This window comes from Polyodon spathula, chromosome 5 (assembly GCF_017654505.1).
Source record: "Polyodon spathula isolate WHYD16114869_AA chromosome 5, ASM1765450v1, whole genome shotgun sequence".
NCBI lineage: Eukaryota > Metazoa > Chordata > Actinopteri > Acipenseriformes > Polyodontidae > Polyodon > Polyodon spathula.
Window position 1 is genome coordinate 21577838 of NC_054538.1, and position 22838 is coordinate 21600675.

The window sequence follows — 22838 nt, forward strand, 5'->3', positions numbered from 1 at the left end:
TTGATTTTAATTAACATATTAACTTAATGTTATTAATTAATGTAATTATGAATGCAGTACATTATAATTAAAATCTACATAGTAGATGTTTTAGTAGTTTGACAATTCAGGGGTCTGCCAGCTGGTGGAGATAAAGTACCTCCTATTCATAAGCTAATAAGTGTTAAATGTGCATTTTGAGGAGCAGGAATGAAATGTCTAACTAGTAGGATTGCAGATCACTAACCTGGGGCTGACCCAGGTGGTCTTTAGGAGTTTTTTCATGTTTGGGTGCCAGATGCATGTAGGAGTCAGTATTGCTTTCGTTGCTATTGCTGGCATGCTATAAATATGTTTGCTGTCTAATTAACATGACCACTGTTTGGAGCGTAAGCTTTATTTCTCATCTTGTCTCCCTTCAATCTGAAAGATTTATTTTTTTCCCAAACTAGTTCTCGCCAATAAAGCTGTGGGAAATATTCTGAAATAAACACACACAAAAATGTAAATACTTCTCTGCATCAGCAACACTATCCAGATGAAAGTCAGCAGGGGTTAAGCCTTAAATAGGCTTCATCCCTGTTTGTCTGTGGTCCGTGCAACTGTTACATGTAGTTCTGTGTATGTCTTACTCATTGTTCATGGACAGAAAGGTGACTGACAAACTCTTATGTAATCAAATAAAATTGATTGGTTGATTTGCTATCCCTGATTGTCCAATGTGGTTAGAACAATGGACAGTCAGACCATGGCTGTTGTTTGTGGTTTGTGGTCTAAAAAACATAAGGCCAGCCACCAAGACAGACAGGCTGGTGACTAAGTATAGTGATAACTGGGTTTTCTTTGGCTCCATGTCCTCTTCACCTTAAACAGGATCCTAAGGTCTGAGGAAAGGTCTTGCATGACATTGGACCTACCACTGCCTGAGGCACCCAAAAAGGACCTCTAACTGTAATTTCTCCATTAGGCAGAGTAGGCTTACTCAGGAGAAAGTAAATTAAGCATGAAAACAGCCAGCTCCTATGTAAACAGCCTGACTTCAGGTATGCATCTGCATTCAATTACCTGGGATGACTCTTCTCAGAACCTCTTCTCATTCGCTGGAGGCTGCATTCTCTCTCCAGCATACATCAAAATGCATATTGCCAGGGCAAAGCATGCCCTTTGAAGGACATCACAACATTGCCCTGTCGGTTTACATTAGTGTGAGGCAGCACTGCTGTTTTTTGTAACAGTGTCACTGAACTAAAGCACTTTTGACATCACCTCTTCAGCCATTAATGATATGATCATGTCATACTGTAGTTCAGTATACAGTGGTTGGCACACCCATGGGTGAGTTCTTTCTTCCTCACAGTTGTGGGTTGAGACTTTATTACATAAAAATAATGTACATGTATTTATTATAAGTTGCAGTGTATGTTATGCAGTATCATTGTCTTTTTACATGTTCAACTTCATAAAACATTTTTACAGCTCCACTACTGGTACATGAACATGACGGGTTACAACGTCATACTTTTGTTTACAACTCGAACCTCCCAGAAGGCAGTGGGTTACACATGGGTTGAGTTCATAGTGAACAAGGAAGCATGTGTATCACTGCACTAAAGTATGGTCCTTATAAATCAATACGATCAAAACCCCTAATCCATGGCAATAATAAATCTCATTTATTCATGTAACTCTTTTTAGGTTCTTTATGGATGATGTATTAAAGAAGTTAATACTTCAAAATTCCACTGTTGGGTGAATGGACATCACAATCCCCATTGCCATTTGACATCACTTTACATATAGAACCCTCCTGCTGTTAGTTTAGTACCACAGTTTTTATTTCCTTTTTAATCTGTGTTGTCTGTACCTCAGTTTCTTCTTCGAAGTGTTGTCAAACAGTACCCTCAACCACAACTTACTGTTGCTGACTGCTGCCATGATGAAATCTGTGGACAAATGCTGTTAGAGTTTATTTCATTGAGATTTCAACCAAACAGGTAGTGATCAAGGTGTCCTTATGTTGTAATTTCTTGTACAACCGATAAAGGAAATTCAAGCCTACCCTGTGTCATAAAAAAAAAAAAAAAAAAAAAAAAAGAATTATGAATCAGCCCATTTGTTAAAAGATTGTTAAACTCCAATGAATTATAATCAGTGTGATGCAGTTACACAGGTGTAAAAATCACAGACTCTAGACGAATGTTAATTGAAACTCTACGGTTAGCAGCACTGTGGGTTTGTCAACGAACTAATTTCATTTTTTTTGTTTATACGCCTATTAAATATAGAGGGTTTTGCTGGACAGGCGCATTGTTTGAGTTGAAAGAGGTGTGTTTTGTACAGGGTTCCTGTGATTTGGGTTGCTGAAGTACATCTGTTGCTCCTTACCATATGTTGCACGCATCTGTAGGCTCGACGCATCATTACCGCTTGCAAGCTATGCTTTCTGGTGTCATTGGCTTTATGCAAACTTTGCCATTTCATGAACACTTGATGGACATGTTGGTCAATGCGGTTACTGTGCTGAGGGATGATCCGGTTACACAAGCACCTGAATAATCTTGCCCCTTGTGAAGTTACTGAGATCCTTCTGCTTTCCGGTGATTGTTTCTGAATATTTGCACACATCTTTCACACAGCTATCAGATTGCATATACTGCAGACTTTAAATTTACAATCTACCAATCGGTTTATAATCAGTTGTACAGTAATATGTTGCAATTCATTAGTGTTGTACGTGCCACAGATAATGTGGTGATGAATCCCATTGGAAGAAAATGTGCTTAACAACTCCTTAAAGCAATATTATTAAAGTGGTTGTGCTGATCCACCTGGTTGGTTCAAGCCCCATGTTCTCCATGGGAGTTCTTCTGAACACTGTGGTTAATGACAAGCCACACTAACTGCGTCAGATCCACAGTTACCAGTGTAACTTATTATTATGACATCTAATTAGATCCCTACATGCTGTCTCTTCATGTCTCATAACAGCTGCTGGCTTTGTGAAACAGATCTGCTAGCCATGCAGCCTATCTCTTATGGCATTAGTGCAGTTAATATGTGCTTCAGTGTTAATATGTGATTAAATCGTACATTGACTTTTGGTTTGATGTATGACATGGATTGGGTTGTAAAAGCTAAACAACACAAAATATTTAGGGAAATTTTAAAATGTGCTTGTTAAGACATGATTTAAAGTCTCTTGCTAGTTTTGTCTTGTTTTCTTTACAACAGTGGTACAAACTGCCTTATTAAATCTGGTCCAGAGTCCGTTTGCTTCTTTTGTGTTTCCGCTTTTACAAGTAAACAGTGCTGTTGTCATTCTATTTGTTATTCTTTGGAGTTTTCAACATGCCCTGCTGTGGCTTAGTCAGAGGATGTGATGCACAGGGAAGCAGTATGCAGTGCACAGTAGATTGAAGGAGGTTTGCTCTGCTTGCATTGTTGAGTCTCAAGTGTGCTGGCACCTCGCATGGCTGAAACTCTGCTGACACTGGTAAACTTTCCGTGTAGGATTTCAAAGCAGTTTGAATTCATTTTAAGACAAGGTTTTTACACTCTGCGTTGTGTGGTTCCTAATACATAAAGAACTGTGTCACCCCAGCACAAGCCCTGTGTTGTATTTTAATATAGGTTGGCTTGTCTTGACTACTGTAATTCTCTATCACATCACCCCCTCATCTTGCTCAGTTGCACAGCCTACCAGTAAAATTCAGGATTATTTTCAAAATTCCTGCTCACCTACAATGCCCTTCATCACACCAGTCCCGAGTACCTCCTCAACCTGCTGACCCGCTATGTCCCTGCCTGCAAACTGAGGTCCTCTGACTCTGGCCTGCTTGTTATCCCCAAGCAAAAGTGCACCACACTTGGAGAACGCTTGTTTAGCTTCATGGCTGTGACTCTTTGGAACGCTCTCCCAGCTTTGGTGTGTGATGCTCCCAACATCACTCACGTTAAATCAACTCTCAAGACCCACCTGTTCTCTCTTGCTTTCCATGCTCTTTAAGCCTGATATTTGCTATTCGCTGCTGTGTTACTGCTACTATTTCATGTATTTGTTAATATCATGTACTATACACTTTCCACTGTATTTAATATATTATGGATTTTCTTGTTGTTACTGCATCTTGTAAAGCGCTTTGTGATGGTGGTCCACTATGAAAGGCACTATATAAAATAAACATTGATTGATTGATTGGTAATATTGTAGGTTGGTGCATTGTCGGTATTGACACGCACCAGTAAATAAGTCAGCAGGTCATTTCATAATGTGGAGAAGTGCTTTGGGTAGTGATCAGATGCATTCAGGTTTGATATAGTGGAGAAATGTTGTACAGTATCAATCAAATATCAGAATTGTATTTACTGGAAACAAATCTTTTTTCTTTACCTTGCCCTGAACCACAGCAGAACGCGCAGTTGCCATCTAGGTCATCCTACAGCTGCAGGCAGTTGTTCAGTGACAGAGTGACAGGAATGCTTTAATGAGGGAAGTGTACCTGCAACTGAAACCACTTTTAGGGAATGTACAGTACACACACAGGAAAGCCAACAAAAGTCCACAAAAGAGTAAATGGTCTTAAAAGCATTGCAAAGTGCAATGGTGTAATGAAAGCAGTGAAAAGCACAGAGAGGTACAGTATGGTAAAGAATATAAAAAACATGGCAAACCGGGGTAAACTATGGTAAATGCAAACTATAATGATCGCTCCTTACCCACTGAGTCGTCTTGCCTTGCTTTGCTTTGTCATTTATCTGCACCTGATTCCATGCTGTGTATAATCAGTTATACCCCATAGAGACACAAGGTAGTTTTTGAGAACAAATCAGCCTCAGTGGTGTCCAGCAGAGGCATCTTATAATTCTGCATTTCCTTCTTTCAGCTCTTCACGAATTCCCTACTGATGTTTTCTCAATCAAGCAAAGGAAAGAAGGAGCAGTGGCGCTGCATGTGATTTGCGTAAGTCTTTAAGCATTTACTTTAGTATTTCACAATAGACAAAGAGGGCCTTATTTTGTTTAGTACAGGTTTTTAAAGGGTGCTTGTGGTATGTGAAAGCTTTCACAGAGGACGTAGTTTCCCTCAGTTTCTTCCTCCCACAGTGAAAAGTCAGAATGTCCAGGGAAGTTATGGGTTGTAAATCTACAGCAAAGTTGTTTCTCCATAAAAGCCCATTTAATTGTAACTTTTTTTAGGCTATTCCTCTTGATTCATTATTAACCTGTACAGACTTGGAAATGGATGCACCTGCCAGTCAAGTGCCTACTATCAGTCTGCTAGAACTGCTGCTGTGGTCATGGAGACTGAAAGAGACAAGTTTTCAAAGCATTTCCGCCATTCTTTAATAAGAGAAAAAAAATCATGTTGATATTACAAACTGAAAAACAAAGCACCTTGAGAGCCCTGAGGAGAACTTGACAAACAGTATGTAACTTAATGGTTTGGTTCTGGTTTTGTAAAGTGAATGAGCTGTTTTCCCTCTTTCAAAAACAGGAGTTAATTAAAGACTGGAGTAAACGATTTGTAGAGGGAGATCTTTTATGTGTTATAGAACATACCAATCAATCACAATCGTCTCAAAGCACTTTACAGATCAAAAAAAAAAAAATACACCTTAAAAGTACATATATTCAAATAATAAATGTCTTTTTTTAATCGTACTTTAAAAGGCAGTGAAAAATGTACATTATTTATAAAAAAAGAAATAGAATAAAACGGGATAAAACATTTTCCCTTTAAAATACATATACTAAATTATATAAATGTGTTTTTAATCATACTTTAACAGCAAGATACTATGCCTCCCTTACAAATTATGGCAGATCATTCCACAACTTAGAAGATCTAAAGCTGAACGCTCTGCCACCTACCTTCTTTCACTGCGTCTGCGGAATGCTGAGCAAACCTTCATCCTGTGAACTAAGAGAGTGACTAGGGATGTATGAAGTCAGCAAGTCTTTTAAATATAAGGAAGCAAGACTAAAGTTTTATAAGTATATATGTCTAACTGACCGCGTCAGGAAGGTAAGAGCTTCCTGATTGGTGGATGACAGTTCTGATGTTTCTGATCAGTGATCTTCATTCTGAATTAAATGAAAGTTGTTAAACTAACTTCTGCAATTCAAATGTGTTTTCCCACCATTTGATATCTTAATAAGGTGCTATGAACAGACGGCTTCTGGTGCTGATTGTTTTACCCAGTATTGCTTGCTGATTGATATCATCTCGAGCCATCTATATATATATATAATTATAATTTGTTGCCTCCTCTGTGTGATGTCTGTTAAGATGAACTGCTTTTTCTCGACTTGAAAGAGAAGGCAGAATGTCATCCACTCATCACCTCCATGTCAGGCAGCCTGGATGTCAGCCTTTGCTGCCCGTCAGCACACATCAGCCCCGTGTTCCCTGTCGCCCTGGCTGGAGAGTCCTGCTGACATCTCACATTCATTACAGACTGCTGTTCTGTAAGACACCACCACCACCACCACCACCATACGCTCTTACTCGTGTGCCCCATCCAGGGCGGTCAGGCAGAAAGAATGTGGCGTGAGTCATGCCCATACTGGCACTTGTAACTGATTCGCTAGCATATTTTCATTAGAATTATCTACCACATGAATCATTCACAGGCACAGTCTTTTGTCAGTTAATGGGTTAAAATAAAACCCCATTAGATATACAACTCCCGTTGCACAGAAGTACCCAGAGTTTATTGGGAAGCGCAGGTGTGTCTAATTGCTATATACATTTTGTTAATACCTGGCTATATGTATCCTGTGAAAATACATTTCTTTTGGTTTCATATATTGGCTTATATGCCAGGGGCCCAGTATAAAAGTAGCACAGACTGAGCAATGGGAGACTTATTTCCAGCCCTACAAGCAAATGATTAACTTGGAGGAACCTGACCAGAAGATGGTTCCTTATATTTACAGAGGAACCATATAGTTATTTTGTCATTTTTGCTTCTAAATTGTATATTCCTATGCATGGCAGCTTGGTTTAACAACACCACTCAACATGGAAATAATGCAGGGCACAAAAATCTGATCCTGGCTCTGTATGTGTAAAATTGTTAATAAAGCTCTCCTTAGTTGGCAGAAATGCATGTAACTGCAATGGAACTGTAAGTTATTGTAAAGGTTACCCCTGATTGGCGGAAAGTGAATAATCCATTTAGTACTGTACAATACACTATACTTCAAAACTTATGCAATTTAAAATAATTATGGGATTGAATTTAAAGTGTATATGTACTGCCAGTACTTTCTTATCATATTCGGTACACTTCAAGTAATAAGCAAACCCAAATATGATCGAATGGATAAGTGGTTGAACCAATACCAAATGCAGAGCAGGGTTCTTCTGTAATAGAGGAAGCCTGTGTTTGCAGCCAGCTCTGCACCTCAATCGTTGGCAGTTTCATTATCAAGGCAGTTCACACAGTGCTAGTGATATCCCTTTATTACCTCCGCCACCACACAGCGACAGCTTCAGCACAGCAGGGTCTGCTCCAAGGGGCTTTCTCAGAACCGCACACACTTCTCCACAGGCTTTGACTGCTGCTGATTTAACAACTGCTGAGGCTATTAAGCCTCTTGGGTTCAAAGTAAAGATACAAACTGAAAACCAGACTCAGGTTTTAAGATGGATATACATGCAGAATGTATAATCGCACGAATGTGCTTATTCCACAGTACTGTTTATCCTGTTTTAAAATACAGTTCCAGTGTTCAATACAGATAACAAAAAACACAGAAAAAGAGAGACGCTTTTTAGAAAAAAAAAAACATTATTTATTGTTTGTAAAAAATATTCTAGCATGGCCAGCTCAAATCTGAATGCACAATGAAACATCAACATGCAGGGAACATGGAAAATCTGAACAAACTGGATACAAAATAAAGGAATAATGGCCATGTATACAAAAGGGACCAAAAGCAAACAAAAACAAAAAAAAGGATTTATTGAAAATGTGCAAAAGAAAACAAAAAGAAAAAAAAAAAAAAAAAAAAAAAATTATTCGTCCCAGGCACCCTGATTATGTGGCACAAGATGAGGCTGTTCACTGTGGCTTGAATAGCCAGTAAGGTGCTGACCAGAGCAACATTAACCCTAAACAACTCAGGCCTTGTGCATCTGATCCATAAAACAACCTGTCGCCCTTTCTCTTATTCTGTAAAGATTTTGTGTGAAAATGTTTGTTTACTGCACCAATGTAGGTCTTGTCAACAGCGCAGCAGCAGCATTCCAAAACGCTCTAAGGTTATCCCCTAATATGGTCATCTACCGGAAATACACAAGTAGGACGTCGTTTTAAAGGTCTGAATCTCCTCTTTCCAGGGCTGTCTCTCAAAGTGCCTGAGTAAAAAGAGTTGAAGGGCCAGGTTTTCAGAGGAATATTTAATACTGGGCAAACCCCAAAAGGGTTTTAATAAAACAACAGTTTTAATTGTAAAAGCAAATTATATCTTATTTATTCAGTTCCCAGGAAAAGGAAGAGTCACTTGTGTGCCTACAATATATTGCCAGCAGCTAAATACAGCAGATAACAGGCTCCAGATATCTCATTTGTATTTATATTCTGTGTGAGTTACTGTACTGTGCACAAATCTAATCATCACGTAAAATGATGGACTAAAAATTACTTGGACTGTAAATTTACTGTTTGTCTATGAATTTCACCCAGGCTGTTTAAATTATCTACCGTTTCATAATTGCAAACAAAAAGGTCTGAAATATACAATAGCAACAGGACCCTTCTGAATTATTGTCTTAACATTTGGTACACAGCTGTATTCTATGATTATCACAGTCAAGTTCCATTTAGGCTGCTGTCCACTGTCACATTGTTGTAACCTCCCTCAGAGATGCAATTCTTCTTTCTCACAGGGATGCTTTGTACTTTTTCATGAATACAATCTTTATAGTTCTCAATATTTTTAATGGGATGATTCCTGTATGTATAGCGTGCTTCTCTTGATTTGTGGTTAAATTTGGGTTTAAATAGCAAATTTTTCATCCCTGTTGAGAACAATGGAATTAATTATTAATTAATTGTGATTTGCTGTGTCACATTTTTAGCATTGGAAGCTTATATTAAAATTAAGAGCCTGAACCATCAGCGAAAGAGATATTTACTGTAATAGAGAAGTCCTAACCCCCCCCACTGGTGTTCAACCATTTAGAACTGTACTTTACGGTAAAAGCACTATAGGACTGGCTATGATAAAATATTAATAATAATAATAATAATAATAATAATAATAATAATAATAATTGACCAAAACTACTCAGAAACAAATTACATTTAAAAAAATGTAATAGGAAATGTGAAAATAATGTATGTGATGCTTTGACATTGTGCAGTTGACAGTATACAAAATTGTAACAGGGCTTCTAAATATAGTCTATAAAAATGAATGTCAGTTGAATGTAACTCTTACCGTATGCTTTGGAAGCTGACATTGCAGGGTTAGCACAGGGATTCCAAATATAGCAATTAACATAACTCCCAACAAGAGAAATTCTTTGGATAGGATCCCCCTTGGCAGTCAGATAGTTAACACCTAGAAATACCTTGATTTACTGTACATGTTACATGTATAGTTTTTGTTGCAAAGGGGTGCCATTTTACAATCGAGTCATCCAACATCTGTCTGCAAAAGGCAGATTTTCTACTTTGTACAGCTCATCAATCATCCATGGACGAATGACAACACCTGGCAATGTGTGACTGTAGATTTCTAGATCTGATTGATTGTTTCATTTTTGCATTGGGGGGAAGGTTAGGTGTTGTAGGTAGGAACCACTGTAGGCTTACAAAATGTACAAAACATATCTTAAATATTTTCACTAATTGAATCTTCAGTCTTCTGTGTGGTATTTAGTGGAATTTCTAATTATTGCTGTTCATTGTCCTTGTAGAACTGACCGATTGCAGTCTCTTTTAATTCAGCATTATACTGATAACGTACAGTACTGTAGAATGGTTTGATTGGGATATTCTGGTAAAACACATTTAATAATTCAGTAATGTACCTGAGGTGAAATGTCAATTTCAAGCAGCCTTCTTAATTAAGCCAAGGCATGTTTCAAATCTAATGGTGGTTTTGCAATGTGTTCAAGTGGTGACATTTTAGAACTCAATTCACTGAGCCATAAAAGCTTTAACTTTGGTGTCGTGACAAAAAAGGTCTGTATCTAGACTGGTTCAGCATGGTAAGACCCGTGCCTTAGAGCAGTGGTTCTCAGTCCTGGTCCTCAGGGACCCCGGGTCTGTTGCTTTTCGTTTCAAATGAGCTCTCAGTTACTTAACTAGACCCTTAGATGAATTGATAATTTTCTCAATTAAACCTTTTTAATTGTTTTCAGCTATTGCATAGTTCAAGTTACTTATAAAATGTTATAACTAACTTCAAATCTGCAACTGCTTAAAAGCTGAAAATAGTTAAGTAATTGAGAGCTGAGCTGGAATGAAAACCAGCAGGCACAGGGGTCCCCGAGGACCAGGATTGAGAACCACTGCCTTAGAGAAGGGGTCCTGGAGGGCTGTTCCACTCCCGGTTTAACAGGTAAAATGATATAATGAACTACTTTATGGTCTGGATAGAGGTTGAATTGGTTTAATTAAACAATATAGAACAGGTTTGGAACAAAGAACAGGCGTGGAAGGGCCATCTTTGGACACCCCTGCCTTAGAGTGAATGTTCTCTTAATGCTGGTGTCTTGAGCTCATGTGCTTTGCAGTGAGTTGTATTGTGATCTTCACTAGGCCAGCTTTGGGGTTGACATTCTTGATATCTCAGGTCAGTTGCTTCTTAGGAGGTCTGGGAAAGCAAAATTATAAACTTAACCTTCAGTGGACAAACATAGTTTTGAACACATTGTCTCTTAAATGCGTGTACTCTGGAAGATTGTTCTTGTTTCAGTTATTGTCAGTTTGAGTCACTATAGGAAAGACGGTGTATTTCGTTGGTAGTTGCTTTTAAATTCACAGCACAAAGCTGTGATGGTTTATGAGGAACAGTCTCAAAAGTGCTTATTCAGTTCTGTTCAAGTCTGATTGATACATCATCAGAATCAGAAATCTGGTCATGTAAACTGTAATGAGGAACCATTTTTAAACTCTGTATGCCATTCAGGGTCCCTGAGGTATTCATAAAGGAATGATCATATATCCTTCCATAGTTTAAAGACATTGTAGTCACACTGAAGTGGTGCTGTATTGGCTGTCTATGGCACTATAGTGACAATATTATAGGATGTTGTTGGTATCTAATCTTTTGTCCAGACCCTGTCCAGTGTATTTTATCAATATATGTGGATAACTTTTTTTTTATTCCTTTAATTCTGTTAAGTTTTTCTAAGCTAAGCTTGGTGATGGGGAATGACAAAACTGACTGCTTGTTGTAACTCTTCCCTAGGCTATGTACATGTTTTATGCCCTGGCTATCGTCTGTGATGACTACTTTGTGCCCTCCTTGGAGAAGATTTCTGAAGTAAGTACTCAGCCTATTCAGTATGAAACTCCAAGTACTCTAGACAGTGTGAGTGGCTGTAAATTACTTCATTACACACAAAGATTTTCAGTTTTACAATTTTACCTGTGTCAAATGCATATAACGTCTGAAAGTGTCTCGGGACAGCTGATAACACCCAAAGCAGAGCTGTACCTTGAGTCAAGCATCCTTGTTCTCTTCTAGCTACCTGTTACCTGTGTACACCTGCAACTCATGCTAGTTCAGTCAAAACCTCTTTATTGAAGTTACAGCCAGCTCCATCAATAGAACAGGTAGTAAAGGTCAAGATTATTTTTGTATTGCTAGAAATATGCATTTGTGCACTAGAAATACAATGTCATCAAAAGTTATTCAGAATATTATTGCAAGTCCCATTGGGCCTTATTCCTATAGCTTACAGTAAGCGTGCCAGTAGTTACATTGAAATTGTAGGAATTTACTAACATGATAATACTTTAGAATTGAATCCTAGCCAATAATTTAATCGCAGTACAGAAACCAGAGAGAGTTGGAAATTAAGTGGAGACAGAGATACCTTTGTCAAATGCCCAAAAAAAGCCTAAAAAGGGGTTTGGGATAGCTGATAACACACCAGGCTACACCGTACCTTCCGTCGAGCATAGAGGAGATGGTGTTATTCTAGTGCTGTGAGGGTATGGAATGGGCTACCTAATGTTGTTGATGCCAAATCAGTGGCATCTTTAAGACACGAGTTGACAAAGGTTTGAGATCAATTAGTTACTAGAAACCGGGTTGAAAGGTCTCCTTTCATTCGTAAAATTGGTCAAATATCCACAGATCTATAAGGCTAAGAGGTAGTCAATGCCATCTAATGCAGCAGGCTCCAGTTTGAAATATAAAACTACGTTTTTTTACATGATTTAACTGTATATACTGTACTATATATAAAACTATGGCTATTAAAATGTAGGGCTACTGCTTTAATTATTTTGGCGCCACTGTATGCTTGGGACTGTGTTACCCATTTATGGAAAATAGGATACTACTAGAACATACTAACATAAAGAAATGTTACAATGAGTGGAGGCCATTCGGCCCATCTTGCTCGTTTGGTTGTTAGTAGCTTATTGATCCCAGAATCTCATTAAACAGCTTCTTGAAGGATCCCAGGGTGTCAGCTTCAACAACATTACTGGAGAGTTGGTTCCAGACTCCCACAATTCTCTGTGTAAAAAAGTGCCCCTTTATCTAATCTCCATTTGTGACCCCTGGTCCTTGTTTCTTTTTTGAGATCGAAAAAGTCCCTTGGGTCAACATTGTCAATACCGTTTAGAATTTCAAATGCTTGAATCGCTGCATAGTCTTCTTTGTTCAAGACTGAATAGATTCAATTATTGTAACCTGTCTGCATATGACATGCCTTTTAAACCAGGAATAATTCTGGTCGCACTTCTTTGTACTCTTTCTAGAGTAGCACTATCCCTTTTGTAGCGAGGTGACCAGAACTCTACACAATATTCTAGATGAGTTCTTACTAATGCATTATAAAGTCTTAACATTACTTCCCTTGATTTAAATTCAACACTTTTTACTATATATCCAGGCATTTTGTTGGTCTTTTTTATAGCATCGCCACACTGCCTAGATGAAGACATTTCTGAGTCAACAAAAACTCCTAGGTCTTTTTCATAGAGTCCTTCTTCAATTTCAGTATCTCCCATATGGTATTTATTATGCAGATTTTTATTGCCTGCGTGCAGTACCTTACACTTTTCTTTATTAAATGTATTTACTATGTGTCAGCCTAGTTCTGAATGCTGTCTAGATCATTTTGAATGACCTTTGCTTCTGCAGTGGTTTTAGCCACTCCTCCTATTTTGTGTCATCTGCAAATTTAACAAGTTTGCTTACTATACCAGAATCTAAGTCATTATATAGATTAGGAAGAGCAGAGGACCTAATACTGATCCCTGTGGTACTCCACTGGTTACCTCACTCTATTTTGAGGTTTCTCCCCTAATCAGTACTTTCTGTTTTCTACATGTTAACCACTCCCTAATCAATGTGCCTGAATTTCCTTGAATCCCTACTGCGTTCAGTTTGAGAATTAATCTTTTATGCAGGACTTTGCCAAAGGCTTTCTGGAAATCTAAATACACCATGTCATATGCTTTGCAATTATCCATTGTCAATGTTGCATCCTAAAAAAAAAAATCAAGCAGGTTAGTTAGATAGGATCTCCCTTTCCTAAAACCATGCCCACTGTCTCCCAGGATACTGTTACGATATAGATAATTTTCTATTTTGGATCTATTATATTTCTATAAGTTTACAAATAATAGAAGTCAGGCTTATTGGTCTGTAGTTACCTGGTTCGTTTTTGTCTCCCTTTTTGCGGATCGGTATTATGTTTGCAATTCTCCAGTCTGTCTGTACAAACCATCTCAAGAGACTGTTGCATGATATTAGTTAACGGTTTCTAAATAACTTCTTTCATTTCTTTGAGTACTACTGGGAGGATCTCATCCGGCCCAGGGGATTTGTTTATTTTAAGAGCTCCTAGTCCCTTTAACACTTCTGCCTTGGTTATGCTAAAGTTATTTAAAACTGGATAGGAACAGGTTGACGTGGGGCATGTTGTCTGTATCCTCCCTTGTAAAAACTTGTGAAAAGTAATCATTTAATATATTTGCTATATTTTTTACTTTGTCTATGATTTTGCCATTTGTATCACTTAGACATTTACTTCTTGAATGTTCTTTTGCTGTTATAATATTGGAAACATGTTTTGGAATTGGTTTTAGCCCCCAAGGCAATGTTAATTTCTATCTCTCTCTTGGCCTTTCTCACTTCTGTTTTGACTTGCGCTTGCAGTTTCAAGTACTCTTTCTGTGTACTTTGTTCTTGGTCCCTTTTAAATGCACTGTAAAGTACCTTTTTTTCCTCTGAATATTTTTTTTAATTGAGCTATTAAACCATTTTGGCCATTTTGTTTTAGATTTTGGTTTGTCTACTTTTGGGATGTATTTGTTTTGCGCCTCTAGTACTACATTTTTTTAAAAAACAGCCACCCTTTCACTGTGGATGTTTTCTCTATTTTACTCCAATTTAGTTCTGTTAGTATATGTTTAATTCCTTCTTAGTTTGCCTTTTTAAAATTGTAAACCTTAGCTTTAGTACTTCTGGGGTTTTAAAAATAACTTAAAATGAGACCATGTTGTGATCTGAGTTTAACAATGGTTCTCTGACCTCTGTTTTAGTTATTCTGTCTTCTTTGTTTGAAAAGACTAAATCAAGGTATGCACTCCCTCAACTTGGAACCTTGACAAATTGTGTTAGAAAGCAGTCATTTGTCATTTCTACCATTTCAATTAAAATTTTCCATATTCTATATAGGATAGTGGCCACTACAACGTCATTTTAAATTTTCACTAAGACACCTATTAATACTAAGGTGGCTGCCTGAAATGTTGGAATGTGCAAATGTTAATTGATTCCATATATACATTATTTTAAATCTCCTGTGAATAAAGAGATCAGTCATGATACTCATGGGATTAAAGTATAATGTTATACATATTGCTGATGTGGATCAGCTAACATGCCATTTGACCCATGTATAAGGGTTTAGCGAGGAAACCAATTACTCCTGAGTTGGCAATCTGAGTGAATGACACCATTTTGAACCTGAGGAAAAATTAAAGTAACCGTATATGTTGTACATACAGGCATTATTAATAGAATAATAGGGGGGCTGCAGTGATTGAAGAGGTTGTTATTCATACCAAGGTTTTGGTGATTTCCATTACATGAGAGTAGATGTTAAAACATCATGCTGATATTGGACTCAGCTCTCGCCAAGATACGCACCAACTAAGACATAGCTTATTTTACTGTAAACTAATGTGATCCTTCTGCGTTTCCTTCCATCTGATGTAGATATCATTCTGTGTGGTGTTGATGATTGAAGTGTCATGCTGGCTCCAGGGATCAGCCTATTTTGCCTCCCTGCTGCATCAGCACACACAACAGCTGCAATGCTGGCTCCAGGGATCAACCACAGTGCGGCCTCCCTTGCACATCAGCATGACAACAGTCTGGACTGAGCTGAGTAGGGTACATCTCTGGGGTCTTCAAGTGGGCACCTTCCATCCTTGGTGTTTCGTCGACTAGCCCACAAATCTTAAGAGGGTTCGACAGTGATTCTGGAGTACCAGCATCACCCCATCCCCCCCGTCGCCCACTCAGCTAAGCCCAGCTTACTTACCTTCATTTACATTTTTTTATTTGTACTGTGCTTGAGGTCCCAACAAGAATATTTTCATCTCAACCAGAGCCAGTTGCTGCTCCTGTCTGCTGCTTGACATAAGTTCTTCACTATGCATCGCAGATCCTGACCAATGAATCCAGTGGCTTTGGGAAACTGGGTTGTGGAGTGTGCCACAAATCCTCGACCACCCACCTCCACTGGGTAAACCTGGACTCTCCATCCTTGCTGTTCAGCTTCAGCAGCTAGTTGAGCGTACCAAAGTTTCTTCCTCTCATATGCCTCATCCACAGCATCTTCCCATGGCACTGTTTACTCTACCAGGTGAACAAGGTGTGCTGATCCAGACCACAAGACAGTATCAGGTCAAAGGTTAGTGGTGGCAGTCTAATGTGGGTAAATAAGCTGTTGTCCAACATCTGCCAGCATTGTCCAGTCTCAAGCAGCTTCCAGTTTTGATTTTAATACCTTTTCTTGGAGGTTGTTCCCCTGGACGAAGAAATGTTGTTTTTCATGTGTCATATATTGCTGGCAATGGTGGCAACATCACAGCACCTGGTCATGATGCCAAGTAAATCGTCCTTGGCTAAGACCCACCTTACATCCTGTCAAAATGTGTCTTAATGTGGCTGGCGATGAACACAAAGGACACCACTGATCCTCTCCTACCCATAGATTAAGGTTCTGTGGTGATGGGAGAACATATGTTGACCTGATGAGGAAACTGATCCTACTCTGTTCCATTGTCCATAAATCTTGCCAGCCGATCTTGCATTGTTCCACACTCTCCCATCTTGTGCATTCTCCCTGCTTGGCCTGGGAAACTGCCTTTATGCACCTCATTCTCTCCTCCTGCTTTTGCACTTCATTGACTACCAGCTTCCTCCATTGAGCTGGGGCTGCTTTGTGCCATGTAGGAGGAGCTGAACTGAGACTGAACTGAAACCTCTGCCATGCTGAACTTGCCCCATGATATCACTGATACAAAGGGCAGCCTTTGCATCTTCCACAGCTTCCTTTGCCGCCCACTTTCTTCCAGTTTTCAACAAGGTGCTGCATCCCTCACACATTCATCGCGTGACTCTACCAATGTTATTTCCAATCAAAACTTGGCGCACTTAAACTCCTCTGTTAGAGCTGAGACTGGCAGCTGCAGTATCCCTTTACCATACAGTCCCACTTTGCTGAGGCAGTATGGAACTCCTAATCATTTTGTGACATATGAACTGATTAACGCTGACAGTTTCTCTACTGTTGTCAAGAGAGACCTCTTGCACAGTGAGTGGCAACAGCAGCCTTGGCCGTAGACCAAACTGAAAGCACCAGAGATTAATTTTGCCCGCTGAATCGCTGCTGTATGTGCTCTTCAACCCTTGCACATATAGAATGTAACTTTTGTGTCAATAATTAAGTTAACATTTATAAAAATTCTCTAGCCTCTCTTCCTAGTTTTGGGTATCTCTTCAAAAGGGCGGTATTCTTTGTTGTGTTCTTGTTTCCATGTTCTTCAATGAATGATATGTTAGTTGTAGTGTTGAATTTCAAAACAGGCCAGAGATCACAGTTTGAAAGAGACAATAATTCTAAGAAAATGTGTTGTTTGCCACAGTACTTACTGGGTTTTCCCATGCTTTTCCCATGGTTATACTATCCATTTACCATAGTTTACCCTGGTTTGCCATGCTTCTTACATGCTTTACCATACTGTATCTCACTATTCTTTACAATGCTAAACTATCCTTTTACATTATACTTTATTACAGTTTGCTATGTTTTTACTATGGTAAACATTTATCAGGGATTAACAATATCAAATAGTTGTTTTGTTGGTTTTTGTTTTGTGTGGTATTGTTATAGGGGTCCGTATACTATACTGTAATTGAACTAGGTGAATTTTATTTTTGTGATTAATAAAAAAATAAAATCTAATAAATAAAAAAGTAAATTAAACACAGGTAACAATGAAACTATCGTAAATACTTATAAACTGAAATGTGACTGGTGAGTTTAGTCACAAAATTACTATGAATTAATATCTTTAATCAATTGACATGCGATCAGTGTGAATTGTAAAGATGCTAGTTTTGAATCATAGTGTTTATGTTAGCTAACTGGAGCATTATGTTCCCCTGAACTGCCTAATCTTACATATTCAGTAGTACTCAGACTCATGCTTGGTATGAAAGGCCAGTACAGGTAAGGCTTTTTCAGCAGACAGTGAAATGCCAGCAGTCTTTGATATCCCTGCTTTTATGTGTAACCTCTTCCCCTGTGAATTCTTTTCCAGCGTTTGCAGCTCAGTGAAGATGTTGCCGGAGCTACATTCATGGCAGCTGGAAGCTCAGCTCCTGAACTGTTTACCTCAGTTATTGGTACGGTATTGAATAGTTTTTTTGGATTTGTTTTGTTTTTTAATAGACAAAAATATTAATCAATTCATGGGTTATATTAGCTGAATTATTTTTGTCGAGCTGAAGAATGTGAAACTAAGTTATATAATTGAAAAAGGAACTCCTTTTTTGAGTATGAGTAAGAACAGGACAACATTTTTTGATCATTTAAAGAATCTCGTCAATATTCCAAAGCAGACAAAATACTGTACGTCACAATTTATGATGAGTATGTCTGATGTCCCAGCTCTGAAAACCGCATGCAGTAGCAGTGGTTCAATACATAGTTAAAATGGGGATTGTTGAATACCACTTGGTATATATGGATCCATGAAATACATTATCTTTTTTAAATGGGATGCATTTGCAAACATGCAGAAAATAGTATGTCTTCGAAACAAAAATACCGTCCAAATCAAGGCATAGTACACCTGCAACTTCAGGTGAAGTGACAATGTTTCTGAAAGGCATAACAATATGGAAATGGTCTGCACTACACCACCAAGAAAGTCTCTCTGGTATACCAATTCCTGTGTACTGTATTTTTTTAATGTAATACAGTTATATTCTGAACATTTCAGTATACAGAAATATACTTCCCTTTGCATGGTTGCAGAGTGTAATTCTGATACATTCCATGTCCATAGATATCACAGCACTAATGCACACTTGAGAGACACTTGTGGGCGACCGTAACATTTTCCACGGGTGTTGAATTACCTAACATATAATGTACTCTATTTTTATGGTCTTGATTTGGGTGGGATCCCGAACAGAGTGTGAAAGTGCCTCTGGTGCTAATGCTGTATGATATTTACTATAGTCTCCCTGTGGCAGAGCAAAGCTCTGCCCTTTAAATTGGCAGGGATGGGGTTAACTTCCCCTACCTGCCTGGGTTTATTATGTTCAGGTGGCTGGGGTTGATTAGTTGATTAGGTTGATTAACGATCAATCAGCGCCCAGCCACCTGATATAAAAGGAGGCCTCTGCTTCTCATTTGGGGAGAGGGAGCTGAGGAAGCAGGTTGGTTTTTTTTTGGTTGTTTGGAGAGCTTGAATCCAGTGAAGGCATTGCCCAGCCTGGAGATTGTTATTTTTGTAAATTTTGCTTTTTGTCTTTCTTTGTGTTTAAATTGTTTTGTTTTGGCCCTTGTGCCCTTTCATTTTGTGTTTATTTATAATAAAAGTTATTTTTTTGAACTGCAGTCTGTCTTTGGGCCTCTATCCACTCGCCAGCCTGCCACACTTCCCTTATAAAAGTTTTCCATAGTAAAAGTAAAAGCATAAAAAAGTGTAGTAAAGCATAGGTGAGCATTGTAAAGAATAGCAACGAATGCTAGAGCATATTAATTAACATAGTAAACTGGTAAGTGCACAGTGGAACCATAGGAAGAGCATTACTACAGCGGTAAATATTTATAAGGGTATCTGTGACACTGGGCTTTCGAGGTACTGTGTTGACATTCCCACAGTATTTATCAGTTAGCTTTCAGTATTTTGGCCCATTTAAAAACTGAAGAAGGATCATATCTGGAAAGCATTCACTGTTTCTCAATAAGTCATAATTTTCCACAGAGGGATAGCCAGGCAATGTTATACCATAACAGTTTTCCAGACTTCATTTGGAAAGACCATTACAGAAAAAAAAAAAACTGCTTTGGATTTAAACACACAAAAAACCCTGTAACAATATAATTGTCTCTATGTTGGGAAGATGTCATTGACTCCCCAGAACAATTTCTTGTTTCATTATTAAACTGTTGTTTCAATATTTAGCAATAGTTTCGGTCACATTTGTAAAGGGCTTTCCTTTGGAGGGAAGTCGACCCTGAAAGAGAAGATGCCGTTTTAATCACTTTTACCCCCTCCCTTACCTATTTTAATGATTTCAGTCCTTTTATTAAATACTGTGTAAACATGACTTGATTCCCATATAGATTTGCAGGCCATCTTCTGTGTGCTACAATAGTCAATATAACAGCCACAACACTGGTCAAGAACTAAAGCTGGGCTAAGCAGCATACCACATGTGGATATGAAAAGTCTATTGCAGAATGAAGGAAACACCATATCTTAGAAGACAGCTCTAGCTTTGTTCAACACTTTCTTGCCTAAGGAAGCAAGTTTTGTTTGGAAACAATATGTAAATTGAGGTCTAATGTTTCTGTGTTGTTTTTAATTTAACCAGGAGTGTTCATCACCAAGGGAGACGTGGGCGTTGGGACCATTGTTGGGTCTGCAGTATTCAATATCCTCTGCATCATTGGAGTCTGTGGGATCTTTGCCGGGCAGGTAATATCTTTGGTAACCCTTTTTTGTGCTTGGTTGCAATAATAGAAAATCTATTAAAGGGTAGAAAAAAGAAAGGGTAATAGACTTCATTAATCACAAGGTTTCCTTGACACACACACACTCCACTGTATGTGTTTAATTCTGGAGTAATTGAAGAAAGAACAAAGTGTGCGTGTTTTGTAACTAGAAGCTCTAGGGGTGGAATAGTCAAGTTTCTTGAGGGACATTTTGACTTCAGGCAGACATCTGGTGCGAAGTTCACACAAGTTTGTTTTAAAATGTTACAAGGGCTACCAATATTACTTAATTAGCTATGAACAAGACATAGGCATACACATCCCTTAATATTGTAAGAGCGGTTGTTGAAGGGTAATGCACTCAGCAGTAAAGAGCAACTTGGCAATGGTATGAAATATCACAATGCTCTTATTGCACAGTATTAATGTATCCTTTATGAAGCTGAGATTAACTTGGTACAGTTTTTAACGCATCCCTGTGGCCTCTAAATGGCTCTCTGTCTTCTTTCTAAGTGTAGCTGGTATCATATGTCCCTAACCAATGAAAACATTTATAACATTTTAAAAAATTAATAATGTTAAGTTTTAGAAGTAAAAATTAGGTTAATGTTGCCGCACGACCATGAACAAGTTCAAGTTCAATTCCCACCAAATTATTTTATTATTTAACTTAGATTAAGCAGTAATAAAAATATAAAAAAGTGGCATTTCAAAATCACATCAGCATTTTATTTTTGTTGGATAAATTTTTTTTCATTAAAAACGTGTAATTTAGAGGGGCTTCCGAGTGGCGCATCCAATAAAGGCACTGCTTGGAGTGCTGGATATACCCTATAGCTTGGAGATCGCCAGTTCATATCCAGGCTATGCGACTGCCGGCCAGCAGTTGGCTGGGGAATCCTTGGCTCATCACGCACCAGCAACCCCTTGGTTGGTCAGACACCTGCAGGCCTGCCTGTGTGCAATTCAGAACTGCATGGCCCTCCAACGCTGTAGCTCTGCAGTGTCTTCACTGCAGGCTTGCAGTGTGAAAAAAAGCAGATGGCTGATGACACACATTTCAGAGGACGCAAGTGCTCATGAACAAGCAGTTTCAACCAATTAGCATTGCCATGTGAGAGTGGGTGCTTATTGTTTCAACCTACCAGCATCAAGCACAGTAAATACTCCATATTTTATGCTGAAACACCTGCCCAATTTTGTGGGTTTACTATTACAAAAACAGTAACGTGAAAACGATTCAACAATAAAAATTAGGTTTACCAGAGCTTCTTGTCAAAAATGACGCTTTACTTGCTTCTCCAGGCAGTTATTCTTTACCTTTGCCCCTCCCCACCCCCCACTTTTAAACAGTTAGGCGCCCCTTGCTGGTATGCCCCCAAGAAGAACTACATCAGATACAAACACAGTACCGCTTTGAACAAATGTGGTAACATTTATATCCTCTAGGGGCAGAGTGTTGCAGGTGGGCAGTTTAGGTGAACTGTTGAACCAGCCGTGCTTGGAGAGAATTTTGAGAGGTCTATAGAAGCCATGAGAGTGGCGTCGATAGAACTATGACATCGGTGTGTGTGTGTTTTTTTATGCATTTAGTAACCTTTTTCTAATGTTTTGAAAGCCACAAAAAAAAAAAATTCAACAGACTTACATACAGTGGCTGTCAACAACTTCTGATGAATCACTGTCATGTGTTAGATTCTGTGCAAACTCATTACAGTTACAATGAGGTATTACGCCACACTTTCGCACCAAACTTGTTATTGTATATGGATTGTGATCTGACTCGGCTTGTACACATCAAAATTGACAGGGTCGTGTGTCATTTATTTGTCAAATGAAACAGCAGGCGGTGTTTTGTAGAAAATACTGCTGCCACCGTATTTAAAATAGAACAATTGCACTTAATATTACCTTCAGACATGGTGTGATAATTATTTTTTAACAAGGTTTAATGTTCCATTGTGGATGTGGTATTGGAGTCCCCAGGCAAGACATTGTCCGCATTATAACTCCTGCTGTCACTGCGGCTACTGCAGCATTTTACCAGCTTGGATTCAATTTTGATAGAAGCAATATGTTCAACTTTTTGACAACCTTTGCGAATATTAGCATTATAATTTTACTTATAAATGTTAACAGCCAATGTCAAACTAATTTAAAAAATGCATATAGCACTCTCAAGTGTAATTCTTGATTTATTGGTGAGACAATTGTCTCCCTAAACTGGCTGGTAATTTAGATTTTAGTATTTCTTTAACTTGTAATGGCAGTTTGTTTTGTACATGGCCTGTAGACTTGCTGGCATAAAAAAAATAAAAAAATACAAAGTATTATACCTGTATTATCACTAAAGAAAAGACCACAAAGTCATAACCCCAGCTTGGCAAGACACTATTCATTATTATTT

The 22838-nt window shown here is 38.4% G+C and overlaps 1 protein-coding gene across 1 annotated transcript in view; it reads left to right on the top strand.

The window, feature by feature from the left end:
- LOC121315727 (sodium/potassium/calcium exchanger 3-like) overlaps positions 1 to 22838 on the top strand; it is a 142044-nt gene that overhangs the window by 98275 nt on the left and 20931 nt on the right. The window contains exons 3-6 of the mRNA XM_041250074.1: positions 4863 to 4939; positions 11410 to 11484; positions 18021 to 18105; positions 20311 to 20414. Coding sequence (XP_041106008.1) covers positions 4863 to 4939; positions 11410 to 11484; positions 18021 to 18105; positions 20311 to 20414 — 341 coding nt within the window. The remainder of the gene's footprint in view (positions 1 to 4862; positions 4940 to 11409; positions 11485 to 18020; positions 18106 to 20310; positions 20415 to 22838) is intronic.